A 21,845-nucleotide genomic window follows, 5' to 3' on the forward strand; every position below is an offset into this window, starting at 1 on the left:
GTAATATAAGTGTCCTCTAGAATAATGCAACCTGGACAAATCAAATGAGGTCGACTTTCCTAGTCCCATGAGCTAAATCACTGAGTTAATTTGTCAGATTTGGAAAAATACGCTGAGTTAAGAACGCAAAGGAAAAGTGTAAAATATTGTCTTTATGTTTCCTGGGAACTAAAGAAAATGGGCTGTAAAAGAGAAAGAAGTGAACAGGAAAAGTGGGGGACACTGGTCATGCTAAGACTAAATTGAGAGAGACAAGTGATACCTGAATCTGTTCAAGCGGCCACAGGTAACGCCTACAAGTTTAGAGTAGTATCCTGAATAGGCTGGATGGAGAGAAGACAGGTATGTGAAACCCAATACAAGCAGGCTCTCGCAGTCAGAACCACAGATCAGTGGAGATTGATGCTATCCCATGGTAGCAGCAGGGAAAAGAAAGCCAAACTTTGTAGCTACCATGACCAAAACAGCAACCGGGATTTAAGGAAAGCTTGAGTTGAGAGACAACAATATGTACCTAAATGATTAGGATAGAAGAATAATGAAAATCAGCTTTCTATACAATTATTTGTGACCTTTTTAAATAAGAGTCCATTGTAAATAGCAATAGGGAGAAATTGGGAGCATTAGGAAGACACTAGAAGCAGATGCCTGCATATATTCTCAGGACTGCTGCCTACTCCATTTTGATATTGGGCCACTGGGTTGATCTCTGTGGGCATCGGTTTCCCAGGCATCTAAAATGCCCCCAGACCTCACAGAGGGCAGGATGGGGACACTAAAAAATTAACCATATCTAAAAAGGACAATAGTATCTGCAGCCCTTGGAACTCTGCCCTGACAGTTAGCCACCCTATCCTGCAATGCTAATCTAGCCCCATCAGTGCGGTAGAGGCAAACAATTATGGCAACGGGAGGAGGCATCTTTTGGTCCTTATCAGGTCTGGCCCATCGGTGGGCTTTGCCAAAATTAGTGTGGGTTACACATCCCATTTAGTGTTTAATGGCCATCATCGTCTCAAGAAAGCATACTTTATTAAATTCAGCAGGGATGATATCCTACTCCTTCTTCCATCCTTAGAACCCACCAGAGGGCCTAACCCATAGAGATACAGGAAGTGATTCTAAAGAAATTATTGAGCAGAATTTCTTGAACACTGGAACACAATGAAGTCAAGGATTAATTCCATTCACTTTTCAGAACTCAAACTGTGAGAGCAGCAGTTGCCCCCCCCCACCCTCCTCAGAATGGGTTCCTCTGATGGGACCTCACCACTGGTGCTCCCATCCAGCCTGAGCTGGGAAATCACAGATATCATTGTCAGGCTGCATGTGACTGGTGTATTGGTCGATTGCACTCAGCTTCCTGATTTCTACTTCCATAGGAAAGGAAGGAAAACAAAGTGGCTAGCTGCCAGCTATAATGAGAAGGAGGCCTCTGCAGGGCGAACACTCACTCCCAGCGAGGAAAGGCCCCTCCTTTTACCCCAGGGCCTCTCACCAGGCGGTAAGGGATTCTCTCCTGAGGGTACACGTCTTCGTCAATAAGCCCACAGTTGCAAGTTTATGTCATTACCCCTGTGGCCAATTTGTCATACACAAACATTAAAAAAAAATACACAGCTGCTCTAGGCACTCTTTTTCACTGTAGCCTTGCTTTCTCATTGTAAATTTTCACTGAAGTGTAATACACATGCAGAAAACCGCATCCGTCATAATTGTGCAACTTGATGAATTTTCACAAACACCCCTCCTCCCCCATGAAACAAGAACCTGGATCAATAAGCAGGAAGTTACCAGCACTCAAGAAGGGCTCTCACGCTTCCTTCCAGGAACTAACTTCCCACATCCCCAAGAGGGAAATCCATCCTGACTTCCAACACCATAGATTATTTTTGCTTGGTTTTGCCTTTTATACAAGCAGATTCAGACAGTGTCCACTCTTTTGTGTCTCACGCCACTCTTTTCTTGCCTGGGGAAAGGGGCCTTTGTGTAATAGCAGAGCACCATAATTTCATGCTGGTAACTTGGGGGTGACTCGAGGAGAAGAAAGCACACCCCGAGGCTGTGTCATACGAGGGCTTTGTGTCACTCTTTGTCTTTTTTAAGATACAGATAAAGTCAGAACCAGTTTAAAAGTTCAAGCTAGGCAAGAGACACGTTAGTCCTGCTGGTTGAAAATCTATGCCTCCAGTTACAGCTACACGGTAGAAGCTTCCCCCATTTAGACGTGTGCTAAGACAGAGGGATCAGTTCTCCCTGAAAATCATGCAGGGCCTGGAAAAGGAGGCAGAAGGCAGCCCAGGCTTGTAGGCACAGACACTGAAATTACCATGGAATTTAAAGAGTAATAATCATTACAGCCACAAGGGCCCAAACCCTTTGTACCTGAGGCACTGACTCCGCAGGACAATGAAAATTAAGATTATCTGTGGACAGAAACTTAGACATTCTGCTCTTAGTGTACAAGTCAGCTAATAATGTCCTAGTCCAGTCTGACTCAGACCAAGAGGTGCCCAGCCCTCTTTCAGTAAAACTCAGTATGACAGGAAAGGATCAAGAGAGCAGGGATGAAAACGTGTTTTTCAGGAGAAACGGAATAAATCAATTTGCTAGGAGCACCTTGCATCTTTTTCGTAGGTGATTACTTTCCACTTTCTCCTGGCATTTTATGGTCTCTATCACCCATAAATGCCAAACAATCCAGAATTTACTGGACACCTAGGAGCTTTTAGGTCCTACTTTGCATCATTCGGCAAGCCAGTGATTCCCCCACATCACATAGCTCCTAAACGTTAGCCAGGAGAAAATCAGCGTCATAGAGGATTACTACCAGGTGGTTCTGTTCACTAATTGAGAAAATTAAGACTAGACAGTCAAAAGCATCAATCCTGAAACAGCACTGGCTTTGAACCAGAGGTGGTTATGTGGAGAGTCCAGAATACCCCCCAGTTTCATTGGAGCACATGGCAAATTATCCTCACTATCAAAAATTTTACCAGTAACTAATCGTCATTGAGCTAATGTTTTGTACTATTGCATTTAATCTTATAAACAAGCCCATGAGAAAGGCACTGTTATTGTCTCCATTTGACACACGTGTAAAATGAGGGACAGAAAGGTAGTCATATGCTGACTATAAAGTACACTTAAACATTTGTTTAACTACAGGGCCCACATTGTAAAACACTGACTTTCAAACTTTCTTTTTGACCATGAGCCAGTAAGAAATTATTTTACATTGTAACTGAAAACATACACTCATATGCACCCAAAAAAGTTTTAGAAGATAATCCTCAGCCTTACTACATGCCTTAGATCAGTGTTTGGGCATTGTCTACTCTCCTTTCAATTCTTCTGCTTCCTTTTAAAATCTCGTTGCCAATTCACTAATGTATTTCATGACACGTGAACAGCTTGTGATCTTCAGGTAGAAAAAACACTGATCTAAGTAAGGCATGATGCTATACTGCTTTCCCAGGCTTTTCCTATTTGATTCCCTAGGAATAGATTTTTAAGAGCATACTGTTAAATATACCTCTAGTGGTGTGCTGGTAAATGTTTAAGAACCAAACCTGTAGGATTTGTGAGGACAGACTGACTGTAAATGTTTACTAATTTCTGCAGTGTAAGTACTCCCATCATGGCTAATTTGATGTTATCAACGTGGTATCACTGAACACAGAATTGGAAATAAATATGTATAATTGGCCCTGGACACCTCACACCAGACAACTAAAGCACATCAATAATTTTCTCTAAAATTTTTCAACAAAGAAGAACTGGAAAAAAAAAAAAAAAGTTTTAAAGTCACATCAGAGACCAGACAACTCTATCAGGCTGGAGATAACTTGTCAATGGCCCTTAATTGCCCGGCATATAATCATCTATTTGATGAGGTGAGGATTATCTTAAGCCCCGAATTTCACAGTGGCTGATATGCACAAGTTGTTTCTATTTGAGTACGGAGTTCATAAGTGCTGTAACTTGAAGAACACCGGTTAGGCCCTCATACTGAATTGCATGTACACTGAGGTATCTAAAATTCCATGATTTAAAACGTTTCTCTTGTCTTAAGACAATGTTTTGGCCCATTAAAAATTTGAGCACCCCTAAATGGTTAATAAACTAACATGCATTAATGTGCTAAAAACTGACAGCTTAATATATCAGATTGACTTCACTTGTCATAAGTAAGAGTTTTGAGAAAACAGGAATTCTGGTAAGAGTATAAAGGCAGGGATGACTGGAGTAGTTGCATGTCTAGGAAAAGCTATCCATAGGCAGGCTAACACAATGGGAACCATCATGAAGCCTGGGTCCATCTGAGATTCTGGACAGAATCAGTCATCTATGGAAGGGCATGCCTGAGCAGGAGGAAAACTGTAGGATTAAATAAAATAATTGACACCTAATATTAATCACAGTTTCTGGCATAAGGTAGGTGCTCAATAAATTTTAGTATCTTTAATGGGAAGGGAATTGGAACAGAAGGGAGGTTCTATTCAGGAATCATTTAGTGACACGTGACAAATTTCAAACTGACTTAAGCAAAAGAGGAATCTGCTCTCTCTGGGAAATCTAAGCTGGATTAAATAGCACATATGACATTGTTAGGTTTCACCATTTCTCTATCTCTTGGCTTTACACCTCAGGCTCTTAATTCATGGTGGTAAGATGGCTGCCAACAGCTCTGGGCTTATATCCATTTCTCTACATCACTCTAACAGAAAGAGGATGTTTTTCTCCTGGTAGTTCTAAAAAAGTTTTCAGATTAACCCTAGTTGGCAATGACTTGGTCACAGACTCATCCCGGAACCAACTGCTGTGGCCAGAGACATATCACATTCTGGTTACTCATGGGTATCACCTATCAAGCCAGGAATGGATTCACCTTGCTTTATGAACATATGTATTGGCTCCCCAAGAGAAAAATGTGGTACAGTTTCTAGAAAAAATTAGAAATGGATGCTAATTAGTCAAACTACAAAGCAAAATCCCTTTTTGTTCTAACTAATGACAATTTTGCTTTAGAACTAAAACTTCCCCCAAATTTACCACATCGGATTCAGCAAGTCAATTCAGGAGTGATATTCAAAATGTTTAACAACTCGTCTCATGTTATGAAAATGGACAGGAACCATACTCTTGGCGCTGGAACCTAGAGACCCTACCGTGCCAGAATTTGACACTTTTATTGCTGGGTTATGAGGAAATTGGGAGAATTGGTGGAGATACACCAGAGGAGAAACTAGAGCCACCAGGAAAGTGGAGGAATATTCAGAGGGCTTGGTGGATTTACTGTTCACCAATTACATGGAAGTATTTTAATATTTTAACAACCAATCCAGTTGTACCACTGTGTTCCAGCTGTGTTTCATCCTTGACAAAATCTATTAGCAGCTATATAGTAAAAAAGAATGTGCTATTGGCTATTACCTGTCTTACTGTCAGAGGCACGGCCTTTGAATTATGAGATTGTTCTTTTAGCAGAAGTACTGTAGAAGGTGCAAAAAGGTTTTCAACTAACAGAATCTAGGATGGATGCAAACATATACAGAAAGAAGTAAAATCAAAGTACAATAGACAAAATGGTAGTGGGACTCATCTTTTCTAACCATTTTTTATTTGTGACAAATATAGTTTCCCTGAACTCATTCTAACAATGCCTGGCAGCTGGACTTAACAGATCTTCTATATTAACCCATGCATTTACCATTTCTGGTGCGCTTCACTCCTTCCTATACATTTGAATTTCCATCTGGTGTCATCCTCTTTGAAGTAATTCCTTTAACATTTCTCATAGTTTAAGTCTGCTGGCAATGAAATCTCTCACTTGTAGTTGCCTGAAAAATCTGAATTTCACCTCAATTCTTGAAGCATATTTGAACTGGAAATAGAATTTTGGGATGCCTGACTGGTTTCTTCCCCCAAGAACTTTAAAGATGTCATTCCATTGGGTTATGGCCACCACTATTTTTGATGAAAAGTGAGCCTTCATTCATATTGTTACCCTGCACATATGTGCCGTTTTACTCTGTTTTCAAAGTTTTCCCTTTACCTTAGGTTTTAACAATTTGTCTATGATTTGCTATATGTGGTTTTATTTGTATTTATCCTGCTTACGATTTGCTGAGCTTCTTGGTTTTGTAGCCTTATGCTTACCACAAAGTTTGGGGTATTTTCAGTCACTATTTCCTCAAGCATTTTTTTTTCCTTCCATTTTTTCTCCTCTCTTTCTGGAACTCAAATTACATGTGTATTAGACCACTTAATATTGTCCAACTGAACATTGAAGCTTTGGTCAATTCTTTTCAATGTCATTTCTTTCTGGTCAGATTGGATCATTTCTTATCATCTATCTTCCAGGTTTTTATTGACTGTTTTCCCATCTCCAATTTGTTGTGCCCCCTCACACACATTTTATATATTTAAATACAGTAGTTTTGTGTTTTTTTTATAGTTTCCATCGTCTCATGAGATTTCTCACCTATTCACTCATTTCTTTAAATTTTTGAACATATTTACAATAGTCTACTTACAGTTCTTATCTGCTAATTTCAAAATGTGAATCATTTCAGGGCCTATTTCTATTGAATGCTTTTTCTCTTTACTCTGGGTCACATTTTCCTGTATTCTTATATGTCAAACAATTTTTTATGAATATAACTTATTGTCACATTGGCGTACATACAACACCCAGTGCTCATCCCAACAAGTGCCCTTCTCAATGCCCATCACCCATTTTCCCGTCACCCCCACCCCCTATCCACCCTCAGTTTGTCCTCTGTATTTAAGAGTCTCTTGTGGTTTGCCTCTCTCCCTGTTTATAACTATTTTTTCCCCTTCCCTTCCCCCATGGTTTTCTGTTAAGTTTCTCAAGATCCACATATGAGTGAAAACACATGATATCTGTCCTTCTCTGACTGTCAAACAACTTTTGATAGCATATTGGTTATTGTGGGATTATCCTGAAGGCAGTCTAAATGATGTCATCTTCCTTTAAGAGTTTTGAGTTTTGCCTTAGCAGGCAGTTAAGTAACTGGTGAATAATTTTAGTTTTGTTAGACTTAGTTTTAGTCTTCTTAGGCCAGGTCTTTTCTAGATGTAGTCCTATGACATGTCCCTTGTTCCTGAGCTTGGCTCTTAGTTGTAGAGCATAGCCTTTCTGGAAATTTGACTGAAAGTATAATAATGCCTGGTGTGGTCTCTCCACTCAAGGTGGGTTAGAGTTTCATTAGTTTTCTGATATGCATGACCTCTGATATTGACCTTTATCTCAACCCTCTGTAGGCAGGTGATCCCTGCCAGGCCTCAAGGAATCTCACCCCATATATGACATGACTAACCTCTGCACCACATAGATCTCATTCTCACCATCTCTGTGCATCCCTCTGCCCTACAAATTGCAATCACTTCAGAAGCCAAGAACTCTAATCTCTGCCTCTGAGGTCAACGAGGCTGCCCCTGCCCCAGGGCAGAATAGTGTTCCCATGTAGAATGTTGGGAACTTCACAGAGTAATCATGGCAATTCCTTCATGTGTTTCTTTCTCTCAAGGATCATAGTTTGCCTTATACATTTTGTCCATTTTACAGCTATTTTCAGCTGGAGGGCAGATTCAATACCAATTACTATGACTGGCCAGAAGCAGAAGCCAGCTATAGGTATTCTAACAACTTCATTTAGCACTAGGCAAAGATGATGGTCTTTCAGATGTTTTATCTTTTACCTACTGAGGAAAATTTAAGAGATCCGTATGATATTTTGGGGGAAACACATAGGACATATGTTGATATGTGTTCTCTTTTGTAAGGCTTTATTGGGCAATAATGATGAAAGCTTCCTTAGATCCTAATTCTATATTTACTTCCCACTACTACCTTAAACAATTTGCATTACAAATTTCTCTCTCTCTCACTCTCTCTTCTCAGCAATAGATAATGTAATTCTTTCTCACCAGGCAGCAGTAAAAGTTAATTCATTGTATACAAGAGAAAGGACTGTATACACACAGGACATTATTAATAGCAGTCACTTGATAGATCACATGGCCAACTAGTAAAAATGTTCTCCCCTGAACAGCATTCCTCCATTTCTTCTCCTTTGCCATTTTGTCCAGAGCTAGAGGGAAAGCTTTTGACAAACCCAGTTTCTGTACTCTCTGTTCATGCTGACAAACCTATAACTCCTCTTAGATTTGGCAGCTTCTAAGAGGAAACGGACAAAGGTAGACTGCAGGGAATTTGGGGAGGCTCCAGTTCCAAGGCTTTGTAATGAGGTTAGGAAACTTGAGGATGAAAACCAGCTGAAATGGCAACACACATACTGCCCTCACACACACGCACACGTACGCACACACAGGAAAATACTGTGCACGTTGGTGTTTAGAACAAGAAAGATTCACTTTGAATTTTTATTCACTCACTTTGAATAAATCTTTCATATATATTGTATGTGGAATGAATCAAGTTAGTATTATTGATTGGAAGTAAATTAGCAGCAATTACCCTAAGGACCCAAGTTTAACACAATTGTACATCTGTTTGCCTACCTCATAAAAACCCTTTTTTTCTAAATTCAGAGGATTCAAGGAAATAGGATTTGTGACTTTGTACGGGGCAGAGGGGTCAAAGTTCAAATAGTGGGCATTTCTCCTTTTGGCCTCATCAACCTCTCTTTCCGGCTCTCATCCCAAATGGCAGCATCTCCATCTTCCAGAGAGCCACCTAGGGTTTGGGGCTGCTTCTGTCTTCTCTGTGAACAAAACAGGCTCACACATCAAATCTAAATACATAGGCCTGGCCTCCACTCTTCCGCCTTGTCATTCATGCATCATGGAACCTGACCTGTAGGTCCTGTGTTGTTTTACATTTTTCCTAATCTCCCTGGGACCACCAATGTGTGTCCTAACCTTTCCAATTTCTCAAGCGCTCTCAGCTTTTCTAGTTTTACTGCGTATCTTTTTCCTTAAAGCAATTCAAAGTCACAGGAAAATTGAGAGCTATTTGGGTCAAGTTTCTCTAGTGCCAAAGTTGCATCTTGACCTATTATAATGTCACTTTGGGGGCGGGAGGGGGGGGGGCGGTAGTGGTCTTCTCAGCTATCTTCTTCATTCCCTGCAGAGAATTTCTAAATTATTTTTCCAATCCTCTGACTGATCTCTCAAAAACCTACATGCTCCTTGGAATTTATCATTTAACCAATATTTGACAAATTTATATGTGAGGCACTATGGGAAGTACAGAAATGTCTAAAGCACTGTCCTTGATATCCAATAGCTTACAATCTAATGAGGAAGAAAGAAAGAAAAGAACAAGTTGTTAAATTTGAACTTAAAAAAAAAACTATGCAAATAAATATTAAAAAATATGATCATCATAAACATAGCACAAACTATGGGAATTCAGCAAATGGAATTAGACCACCTTACAGCTAAAGTAATTTAAGCTAGAAATTTTAAGTAGATTTGCTAAAAATGATTGGATTTTAAATAGTCATCTACTCACAATAATTTCTTAAAGGATTCTGGGAAAAATACATCTGTTGCACAGTAAAAATAAAGGAATTAGAATGCGCATGACACATCCTGCCATTAAAAATGTCAGAAAGCTACAACCTCTGTTTACCCAATCGAAAATGGCCGTTCAGGAACAAAGACCATGTCTTCTATTGCCTATAATTCTGGCAGCTAAAAATTTTATAGCTAAATTTACAATCAAATTTCATATGCTGTCACTAACCCTAAAATTTCTCCAGATCTTAAGGGTTTCTTTCCAGGGGAGAGTGGGCATGGTGGCTGGTGTTAGATCTTCCCTGAATAAAAGACTTATTCATTGAATCAAACTGGATTTCGTTTTCGACACTGTGTCCCTGGGCAAAGTCAAGAGAGGAAGGAACGTACACATTAGCATACGCAGAGTATACAAATGCTTCTTGCCCACGTATTCCAGGGGTTATATTCACAGCGAACCTCTGAGATTCTATTAATGCACCGATTAATAAAACATCGGTGAGCAGGTTGCCCGCAGAGAGGGCTACACATGCTTGTTTAGAGTTGACACATCACTCATCATCCCTGAACAGAGAACTTTGAACACAGACTGCAGTCCTCCCACTGCATATGAATGTGGCTGCAGTAGGGAGCCTGTTTATCTGGGGGATGTGCCCCTGGCTGATTTCTAATGAAAGGAACCTGAAAAGAAGTGGCTGCTGCCCTTTCCCCCAATCCGATAAGGTGTTACTCACAGATAAACCGTTGCATTAAATTAAGCATGTTTGTCTGTTTTTCAATGCTAAATTTTGATTTCCTGTTCTTTTAGTTCTTAGGGCTTCATTTTAAATAATGCTAAGTGTCTTTAAATTATTCATGGCCCTACGGTCTTAATCATTTTAAATTTTGCTTTAAGGAAAAGGTAAATAAGAAAATATTAAGACAGTGTATTTAAGCATTGCTCTAATTGATTTTTAATTTGTAATTCTCCAAGACTACATTAAAAGTTACTTAAAGATGCCTCGTCAGAAGGCTTAAAGGAAAAAGATTTTACATAGTGTTGTTGTCAGTCAACTTGTTTTTAAGATCTGTATATCTACTTTTTAAATGTATATGATATACGTAATATGTAATGGATTGCATTTAATAACAATTACCATGTTAAAAGAAACCCATGGTAAATTTATTTGGAAGATTTTCATAAATGGCGGAGATAGTTGGTAGAAACAGACACGAGTTCCTTTCCGTCCCTTTTGGCATAAAAACACCTAAGCATTTAGAATGTTATTCGACAGCAGGCATAATGTTCACTTGCTTGCAATTACAGTGTATATTCTGCATATCCAGCTCACGGCCTAGCACACACATAGTAGGTGTTCAATAAATATTTCATGAGTGAATGCGTCTCTGATGCTTTGAAAGAGGATAATATGCATGTTCCTAATTTAGTATTCTCCTCGCTGAAGCTTTCACTGAAGTAAATGTAGGTCAGCCTGAGGCCACATCTCTCCTACCTTCATAGGGGCCCGCCTCAGCAGGTATTTGTATTCCTTCCAAATACAAAGGAAGCATTTTTCTCTGGCAACTTCACAAAGTAGTACCTACAGTTCTACCTGTTAGTAGTTCTACCAGCAAAGTAATAGGAAAAGAGCACCTTGAGATGACAGGGTGGACGATGAAATAAAAGAACCCCTTTCTCTACTTTAGTTCCCCTTTACTATGCCACAAATAAAATAGTCAAGAGTCATCTGCAAACATACTAGTCATGGATGTCCCTGTCCCTTCAAGGAATTTTTGTTGAGTATCTTCTGGATTGCAGGCAGACATTATGCCAGGTCCTGGATACACAAACATAAATAAAATACAGCCCCTACTTGTGAAACAGGTAGACTAATATATATTATTACTTTCAGTGTAATGTGATGTTGCCTTTCAAGTTGGCTTTGGACAAGAGGATTTTCTTTCTTTTTTTTTTCTTAAGTTTATTTATTTACTTTGAGAAAGAGAGAGAGAGAGAGAGCATGAGCAAGTGGGGGAGGGGCAGAGAGAGAGAGAGAGGGAGACAGAGAATCTTGAGCAGGCTCCATGCTGTGAGCACAGAGGCTGACATGGGGTTCAAACCATGAGATCATGACCTGAGCAGAAATCAAGAGTCAGACGCTTAACCAACTGAGCCACCCCGGCACCCTGGCCAAGAGCATTTTCTTAAGAGAGAATTAAGCTTTCCATAAACTGTAAGGTCGTCTTTACTCTTTGAGTAGTCAAACTTTCTACTGACCCAAGAGATACCTACCTGTTTTTCAGATACACGGTAAAGTTGTGTTGATGACCTTCTTTTAATTAGCTCTTCTCTTTTATTAGACACATAAAACAATTATTTTATAGAGCAATTTCTGCTTCTTTATCATTCATGATAATGATCACAGTGTCTTTTGCCTTCCATGGCAGTGTTGCTTCAAAGGGAATTACACACAGAGATCAAAGAGAGACCAGAAATTGATATGAAACATATATATATATATATATATATATATATATATATATGTATGACAGTATAAACTTTTTTAAAAATTTATTATTAGGGGCTCCTGGGTGCTTCAGTCCATTTAGAGTCCAGCTCTTGGTTTCTGCTCAAGTCATGATCTCACAGTACAGGGGATTGAGACCCGCATTGGGCTCTGCACCAACAGAATGGAGCCTTCTTGGGATCCTCTCCCTCTTGCTCTCTCTCTGCCCTCCTCTCTCTCCTCTCTCTCTCTTTCAAAATAAATAAATAAACTTAAAAAGATTTTTATTATTAGACTTTCTAGTGCCCCGTGGCAGATCTCCCGGAGAGGCTCTGGGCTCACGCTGCGCGTTCCAATGACTGCTGCTGTCATTGCTGAGGCTCACACCTAAATAAACAAAACAAAACCCGGATGACTCACATGTCTCAAGAAAACAATCTATCACTTGCTTCATGCAAAAGGAACAGAAAGCATGTGGAAAGCTGGGCTTTAAAGGGCAATGCAGGTGTGCCTGGGTGGTTCAGTGGGTTAAGCGTCTGACTTCAGCTCAGGTCGTGATTTCCCGGTTTGTGAGTTCTAGCCCTACGTCACGCTCTGTGCTGACAGCTCGGATCCTGGAGCCCGCTTCGTATTCTGTGTCTCCCCCTCTCTCTGCCCCTCCCATGCTCACGCTCTGTTTCTGTCTCTCAATAATAAACAAACGTTAAAGAAAAAATTTTTTTAAAAATAAATAAAGGGCACTGCTAACATGAGAAGGGAGAAATGTCAAAACTGTTAAAGTACATACTGAACTAGTTCCTGTCTCTTTTTTTATTGTTGGGTTTTGATTTTTTTCTTCACGCCTTAAAAATCCTCAATGTTGTGCCATTTTATTTATTCCCAATGAGCAAAGAAACGAATAAGAACTATAATAGTAATAGCAAACATTTCTTGAACTAGCTACAGTAGGAATATAAAGCAGGATTTGAGCAGAGAAGGAAGAGAGGCAAAAATTCTTGGCCTTTCCTGGTAGTGATTATTGAGTCTTTAATGATAAGTGGGTGTTTGCCAGACAGATGGGTATAGAAGGGCATTCACGGCAAAGGGAAAAACATGAGCCACACCAGGCGCCATCAACATGCTAGAAGTCCTCTCAGGTAAACATAGTTCAGTAATGGCTGAGGAGCAGAGGTAGGAGGGAGCAGACGGGCCTGGTGAACAGTAAGGCTTGACAGCTAGCCAGGGACAAGATTCTGGAGCACAAAGAAGTAAATCCTTCAACCTAGAGGCTGAAGGAAGTCAGTACAGACTGGTAGGAGACGGGCCATTCTGAGCGGCAAGTAAGACTCTGCATTCCTCGAGTGCCTCCTCGGGTGGGCCACCATTCAGATGACGAACATTTACCGACAAAGCTGACAGCACACAGCTGGTGCGGTTTTCGGACATCCTGACCAAGTAGAAGACCAGCCCGGAGGACCCCCTCCCTCGTCAAACACCACCAATACACAATCACGTACAAAAGCAGGAGAGCGGGCAGGTACACCAAACCGCACACAGAAACACGCAACAGCACCCTGTCAGGAGAATGTTCCAGGAATCTCTGCCATCACCTCTCTCACCAGACTCTAAAAATAATGAGCTTACCTCATCTGGGGAGAAGGGTGGCACACAGGCAGCACGAGAGGGCCGGCCGGTGTTTGCTCCGGTGCTAGGTAGGTAGGTAGGTAGGTCTGCTGGCTTGTGTACATGCAACTGGGCTACTTCACACCAGGATTCTGGAATGTTCCCTAGGAAGACCCCAGTCTACTGTCAAAAACATGATTATCACGGCAGGGCTTTGCCTGCATCCTTGAAGGTGCGTTATGTTCTACCCTATAATGTAAAAAGAAGCTTGATTTCTGGAAGCGTCCTAAGCCACAGTCTACTGCACAGACCCCACCACTGGTAATCACTACACCCCTCTGACCGTGAGGCCACATCAGGAGTTGCCTAACGCTGGCTGGAGGAGGCAGCTATCGGCGGCAATTGGAACTTTCCCCCATCACCTGCAGTCCAGGTGATACCATACAAATTTGAAAATGTTGTACTTGAGTAAGGTTATCTTCTCCTAACTGATAAAAACGTGCCTTGGGGGCTGGCAGCAGGTCTGTAGAACCTCCTGCGATGGTCGGTCGTGTTAGTGAGAACAAGAGCCTAGCACGGAGGGGTTATAAACAAAGAGGTGGCGTTGAAGGAAGCTAATCAGGTAAACTTTACAGGACTTAGTGGCTAATTAAGGGTGGAAGCGGGGAAAGTGGGAAGGGCTCAAGCTTGCAGGTTCCCGGTATGAGCACCTGGATACAAAGAAGATCCAATCGCAGAGATAAGTGAGAGTCTATAACCTACAGACCTTGAGGTGTCACAGGGATGTGTAGGCAGGGCTGTTTAGCAGGCAGCTAACTTAGGAATCATTTCAGTGAGAGCTGAAACCTTGACAGTGGATGACCGAGCCTGGGGTGGGGAGGAGGTGTTCAACAATGAAATTTGAGATGTAGAAGAAAGAGAACAGAAACCTAGGAAGCTGGAGCAGGTAGAAAGTAGTCAGAATTTCAATGAAGTTCAAGTCAAATGAGGCCTACAGTGGGGTTAGTGGATTTGAAAACTTAGCAGATCAGTAGTAGCTTTTTCCAGAGCCGCCTTTTTTTTTTTTTTTTTTTTTTAGAGCAGTGAAGGCAGAATCTTGATTGCAGCGGGCTGAGAGTATCTAGAATAAAGGAAGGACAGGAATGTGATGGCAGAAATGCAGAAACGGTGAAAGAGTCACATGGGTGTTTTGTTTTGTCCCCAAATGGAAAGAAAAGAGTGAATAAAAAGGGCTGGTCTATAAATGTAGCTGAAGGAGAAAGGATACAGATTCAATCCAAGTTACTGCCCTACCATTGACTGACCAGAGTCAATGACCAAGTAGGTGAAGTACTGAACTTGGCATTAGGAAAACCAGAGTCTAAACATCACCTCCATTCCAGGTACACTTTGACTGGTCGCTTCACTGTTTTAGTCCTCAGTACCCATTTCTGGGAGATGGAACTGCTAAGATCTGCGTCACCATGGGTTGTAAGGGCTGGGTGAGAATCCCTGTGGGGAGAGTGCCTGGTGTAGTGGTGCAGTATGTGTTTACTAACCGGTAATTTGAGTCACGATCCCTTCAAAGGTCTGATTGGGGACCCTCAATGTAATCACTGATGTTTTCTTTACCACTTTTGTTCATATAATTTTTATCTCTTTAGGAATTTGGTAACAGGCTCTGTTAGTCTGTTCCTCCCTTATTTGAAGGACAGGCCAAAGATCCAGTTTGGAAATGAGAGAGGAGGACTAGCGGGCAACATTGGCTTCATCCATTGATATCTCCCGGAGGTACAGAAGCAGGATTCATGAAGATGTTGACAAGACTCCAAGTTCTCATGTTAGCTTTGTTTTCAAAGGGATTTTTACTCTCTTTAGGGGACCATAACTTTCTGAGGAGGGAAATTAAAATAGAAGGTGACCTTGTTTTAGGTGGTCTGTTTCCTATTAATGAAAAAGGCACTGGAACTGAGGAATGTGGGAGAATCAATGAGGACCGAGGGATCCAACGCCTGGAAGCCATGTTGTTTGCTATTGATGAAATCAACAAAGACAATTACTTGCTACCAGGAGTGAAGTTGGGCGTGCACATTTTGGATACATGCTCAAGGGATACCTATGCATTAGAGCAATCACTGGAATTTGTCAGGGCATCTTTGACTAAAGTGGATGAAGCTGAGTATATGTGTCCTGATGGATCCTATGCCATCCAAGAAAATATCCCACTGCTCATTGCAGGGGTCATCGGCGGCTCATACAGCAGTGTTTCCATACAGGTAAGATTGGCCAGCACTATTGTTAAAATGCTATGTCTCTTTGGTTTCATGTCCTGGGGAAACAAAAAGAAAATATCCTGATAATTGCCTTCATGGATAATATTAAAATATAATCGGTTATTTCAGTGGGTATTTGGTAATATGGGCTTGCAGACGTAACATTTCTCTAGCGATGAAAACTGTTTAGAAGTGTATCGGGTAGCTACTGTGGCATAACAAACTATCCCAAAATTCAGTGACTTAAAACAAGATTTATTATTATAATTTATAATAATTATAAATTGATCTGAATCTAAATTGATCTGAAGATCAGCTGGAGTGAGCTGATCGAGGTGGGGTTCAGCTGTGGGTGGCTCTATTCCTGGTTGTTCCTTATCCTCCACCTGGAATTTCTGGGCTAGCTCAGATGTGTTCTTCTCAGAGCAACGGCAGAGGTGCAAGGAAATGCAAAGTTAACTGCACGGGCCCCTTCCACGTTTCTGCTTTATCATTCCTTCTAACATCCTGTTAACCAAAGCAACTGACAGGGCTCAGCCCAGAGTCGAGGAGCAGAGAAATATGTCCTGCCCACAGGACAAGTGCTATGAAATTACATCACAAAGGATGTGGGTATAAGGTGACATGATGATTTGAAGCCATCCATACAATCAACCACCAGAAGAAATAGCATCTAAACTCTGGGGGTTTTTTTACACTAATTTTTACTAAAGCATCATTTTGTTCAGAGACTAATCGTAAACAGTTTCTCATGGTGCAAATCTGAAAATGTATGCAGAAAAGCCAGTGAATTACTACCATGGCGGTGGGGGGGGGGGGGGGGGGGACAATTCAGCCTGTGACTTAAATTAAGATAAAAAGTTGACAATTGGATCTTATAATTATGTTAGAAAAAGAAGGAACACATTATTCAAACTCTAGCAAGTTTTACTCACACGGTCACAGAATTTTAGAGATGGAAAAGAGCTGAGAAATTACTAACTCAACCTTCTCATTTTCCCAAGTCCCAGAAAGACTGGTTTCATGAAAACTCCTATTGGTAGGTAGCTCAAGAACTAGAACTCAAATCTTATGTACTTTTGTGCTCTTTCAACTGTTCCATATGGTTGCTATATGTTAGCTGCCATTCAATCTTTTTTTTTTTTTTTTTTTTTTTGGTGAGAGGCACGAAGGTCACAATAATAAAAGTCCATGGCATGAAGGTCACAATAATAAAAGTCCATGATTCCAAGAGTCATGTTCTTTGCCTCTTACCAAATTACTATAATCAAAGCCCCAAGCATTAACGGAAGTCAGATTACATTCATGTTATCTTTAGATGTCACAAACCACTTAAGTCGGCTCTATTTGCATTGGAATAACCTTATTTCTATCTCCTAGATTCCTGGCATTTAAAATTCTATGTACAATTCCGTGCTGCTCTAAATGAGCTACTTCAAATTTCTTTCCTTCTTCAGAACACACCCTCATATTATGAGTAATTAGGATAATTGGTTTTTCATAAACACCCTTTGGCTTCATTAGGTGGATAGAAAATATTGCACATCTCAAAGCATATTATGTTAATTTTGCCACTATCTCTATACTTGGATCAGGAGAGACGGGATTTGCTATTTGAGAAGAGAGAATTAAAAATATGTATCTGACATCTTTCAATAATAATCTCACCAGATGGGTGCCAATCATTTTATAAATATTTATATTATACCTGATATTACCACTGGTAAGAGAATATATATATATGCTTTTCTGACCTTAGTTTCTTCAGTGCAATAAATTACACTCTACACCAGATGTGTAAATACCTGTTTAGCCAAAGTAATTAACAAACTATGCCAGGCAAATAGATTTTTTAAACTAATTTTACTCTTTTACTACCTATGTACCTTCAAAAGGCGGGGGGGGGGGGGGGGTGGCAAATTGTTTTATTAAAAAAAAAAAAAATCTGGGCTAGTAAAATCCTGTATGAGTTCACAAGGGAAAAAGCCACTTCTTAATCATCAAAGGACCTAGCTTATTATTTCATTCATGTGGTCAAAATTAACATAAAGTCACAAATGCTGATATGATTTCTGTTTCCACAGCACAAATAAAGAATCCAAAAGTATCATGCTATAATGAAGGATATCAATTTTGACCACCAGAAGGATGGGGTTATGATTCCAACTCCACATTTTTTAGCTTATGTGTAAAATAAGCAAAATAGGGGCCCCTGGGTGGCTCAGTGAAGCTTCTCACTTCAGCTCAGGTCATGATTTCGTGCTTTGTGAGTTCAAGCCCCAAGTTGGGCTTTGTGCTGACAGCTCAGAGCCTGGAGCCTGCTTCTCTCTCTGCCTCCCTCTCTCTCTGCCCCTACCCTCCCTCTCTCTCCAAAATAAATGTTAAAAGTAAATAAAATAAGCAAATAGCATCTACGTTGATAAGTTGTTGAGGGGATAAATTGATAGCATCTGTGGAAAATGCCTCACCAAAACACTATCATATTCAATAAATGGTAACTATTAGGTCCCCACAATGATAGGAAAAGTCAGTAGAAGAGCCACATCTAAAACGAACTCCATGGCCTTCCCAGTGGCCAAACAGTCCCATGAGGCCATTGTTGGTGCCCCATATGCTTCACCAACAAGTCAATCTGTATATATCCCTTGTGTGTGTTCTGCACTAGGACGAGGGTTAGAAAGACCACTAAGGTAAGAAAGAACACAGCCTTGACCTCAAGGAACTCACACTCTGGCTTCAGGTACAATATTCCTATGAAGTAACAGTAACTACAATTCCCAATATGTTCATATAGCTCACAAGGTCAGAAACAACATTTAGAAAGGTTTTGAGAAAGATGGATAGCATGAAAGTTGCACTGGAGGAAGGCTAAGTGGGCCACAGTGTGAAGGAGACACTGGATCTGAAGAGGCCAATTGGAATATTGTGGCAGATATCCGTGGGCCAGAGGACGAAGGCCTTGACACAGTAAGGGAGTGAGCTGGAGAGGAAGCGCAGAGATGGCTTCACCCCTTCCTCCATAGCCCCCTGGGGTCCTGACTTCTCAGGCTCTCATTAGACCACACACTGGTCCTGGCCAAAGTAAACTAGGGGGTGGAGTGATTTGTCTATACACTGAATTTCAGACAGCTTCCAAGGAACACTTCCCCACAGGGTCTTGCTTTCAGCTAGGCATCATGAACAAAGAGTGGTCTTAGGGAGACCCCTTAGGGAGCTCAGAGAATTCTTAGCTATAGAGCTAAGAATTAAGGTGTGTTAGGGGCACCTGGGTGGCTCAGTTGTTTAAGTGTCTGACTCTTGATTCCAGCTCAGGCCATGATTTCACAGTTTGTGAGATCGAGTCCCCATCCAGCTCTGCCCTGACAACATAGAGCACGCTTGGGATTCTCTCTCTTCCTCCCTCTCTGCTGCTCCCCAACTTGCATTCTCTCTCTCTCAAAATAAATGAGTAAATTTTAAAAAAAGAAAGAAAGAAAGAAGAACTAAAGTGTGTTATCCATTTGAAATAAATCTTTTAGTAAGAATTTTAAAACATAGTCAAAGGCAATCCAAAGCAATACATTTCTAATGCTGAATTTAGAGCACTCTTGTATATTAATGAAGAAAACATTTTAAGAGAGTGGATTTTTCAGGGTACCTCTCACACTTGCCTACTACTCCTGGACTGATTCTTCTCATAAACCCTGGGGTCTGATAACCGTAGTAACAGCATGTAGCCGGTAGCCACAAAGATTCATTTACGTCAGGCAACACTGTAATCCATTTTTAACTACTTTTGACTTCCTGAATATTTAATGGAAAGTATCTTTGCTTGAACTGAGCAGAGGGGAAAAAAGAGGGTGAAGCCAGAGAAGAAATGTACTAACACAAATCCACCACCCAGTTTGAAAACTTCCTATCATCTAATTGTAACGCCCAGTCCCAAACCAGAGCAAAGAGTTTTCTGTTACAAAATTGCCTGTTGAGAGAGAGGATTTTAGAGAATGATAATAATCCCCCTACGTGAGCCTGGATTGCTTTCTTGGTGGGATTGCTGGAGGAGATGCTTTCTCTCCCGCTTCCTCTTCTTTCATTATCTTCTCACTAACTGAAAAGAACTCTCTGGAAGTCAGCAGAGGAGATACCTCCTGCTGTGTTAGCTCATACAATAGGCATTGTTTGCAGAGGCTGAAAACTGCATGAAAGAGGAAATTCTTAATGATTTACTGAGTTAAACTGTATCACCATGGATGAAGACCTTAATAATTATTTTCCCAACACTCTTATTAAGTAGCGCAAACCACTCTGTGGTTGTCCCTTTTATAAAGCAACAGTATTGATTTCTTAACTGGATAATCAGTGAAAGCTAGCACCAAAATCCTTCTTTATTAGCAAATATACATGGGATCTATTGACTTCCTCTGGTGATTCTCTTTAAGACGATTCTGCTCTTCCCCATAAGCTTGCAATCTACCCACTTCAAGGGAAAAGAGTATTTATTCAAGAAGAGTATCGGGTTGGTTGCCTTTAGCTGGGCCATTGTCTACAGGGTACTTATTTTGAAGCATTGTTCATGCTTGTGCTTTTTTAAACAGACTACAATGAGAGCTCCTCAGCTGTCCATTCAAACATGTCCCTTGAATTGTTCCAAAAACGTTCCTCTCTCTTTTTCAGAGGATGTGTCATTTTTTTCAGTCTCTCTTGCCAACCTGGAGCACATTTTAACTGAAATGACAGGTATTACTTGACCCGGTTGTTGTGTCCCTGAGTGTTAAAGTGACCTCAGCAACAAATGGGTGCCTGGGTTAGATGGCATCTAAAAGATGAGCTCATAGAAAGGGCAGAAGAGAGCCTTGAAAGGATCTCACTACCTCTCTCTCATGCCCAGGATAGTCAGACCCTTTTACAGGCAATATCCATATCTCAGGACCTTTCTAGCCCTGGAAGAGAGTCATTGTGACATTAGTATCATGACACGGATTTGGAATGCCATGCATTGCTTCCATCATGTCTCTGATCAGAATAACTCCTTAAACTAAATCCCTTGCAGTAGGTTTCGCGGATTTTATCTAGATGGGGCAAGGGGAACAGCACATCAAGACACCACTCTCTTATTCCTCCACCAATTCCACGGCGCAAAAGCTGTCCGCCACTGGCCAGTTTGTATTAAGCATTGTCCTCCCACCCAATGATTCATTTCTTTTTTAAATTCAAATACTTTAGGAAGAGTCACACACGAATTGCTCGCCTTATTATAACAGCATTAGAAAAATAATCGAAGGACTTGGAGATACAAAAGCCTTCGTGCAGTTAACTATGTCCAAGTCTCAGACAGACTGCCGGATGGAAAATTTTATACTTTTTCTGTGGATCAATAAATAAGGTGAACCTAGAGGAGAGTTTCTCAGCCTTGGCAGTATTGGGCTGGTGCTGCCCTTGTGCTTGGGAGGTTTATTTAGCAGCATCACCGGCCTCCACCCGCTAGACTCGATGCCGGCCAGCACCTGAAGTTGTGACATCCAAAAATGTTCCCATGCCTTGCCAAACCACAGAGTTATGGCCCTTCCCAACCGGCAATCACTGATCTAGAACAAGGCGCATTTAGGGCCGACATAAGGGAGATGTCCTAGAAATGAAACAGCAGGGGGTGTGAGGAAGTGAGTCCTCTGTCACTGGGGTTATTCAAGCAAAACTGGCCCATTTTTGAAAGTGAAGCAGCATGTTCATGTCGGTATTTGAAGTATACGTCATTTAAGGGCACTTCTCACGTAACCAAAATGCTCTACTATTGTGATACAAGGGATTACCACAGAAGTAGTATCTCAAATAGGAAGCAAATAAATAATTGGCTCTTCTCTGTCAGGCTCACTTTGAAGAAGCCCAGCCAATTGTTATTTCACTTGATTATGGTAGTATTTTTATGAGTTTGGTGAACCCGGCATCTCAATTATCTACATATTACAACCAGGGCTCTCATGAAAATCATTTTTCATCAGAAAATAAGCATCTATTAAAG

General features: G+C 40.9%; 1 protein-coding gene across 2 annotated transcripts in view; it reads left to right on the forward strand.

Moving 5' to 3' along the window:
• The window catches only part of GRM3 (glutamate metabotropic receptor 3), a 219,653-nt gene that overhangs the window by 106,187 nt on the left and 91,621 nt on the right, over positions 1–21,845 (forward strand). Inside the window, exon 2 of one of the 2 annotated variants that reach the window (XM_019443167.2) lies at positions 15,242–15,853. The exons of the other annotated variant lie outside the window; for it this stretch is intronic. Within the exon in view, the coding sequence (XP_019298712.1) occupies positions 15,386–15,853 (468 nt within the window). The 5' untranslated portion in view covers positions 15,242–15,385. The remainder of the gene's footprint in view (positions 1–15,241; positions 15,854–21,845) is intronic. 2 annotated transcript variants of the gene reach the window in all.

This window comes from Panthera pardus, unplaced genomic scaffold (assembly GCF_024362965.1).
Source record: "Panthera pardus isolate Hobbes unplaced genomic scaffold, ASM2436296v1 HiC_scaffold_8, whole genome shotgun sequence".
NCBI classification, from domain to species: domain Eukaryota; kingdom Metazoa; phylum Chordata; class Mammalia; order Carnivora; family Felidae; genus Panthera; species Panthera pardus.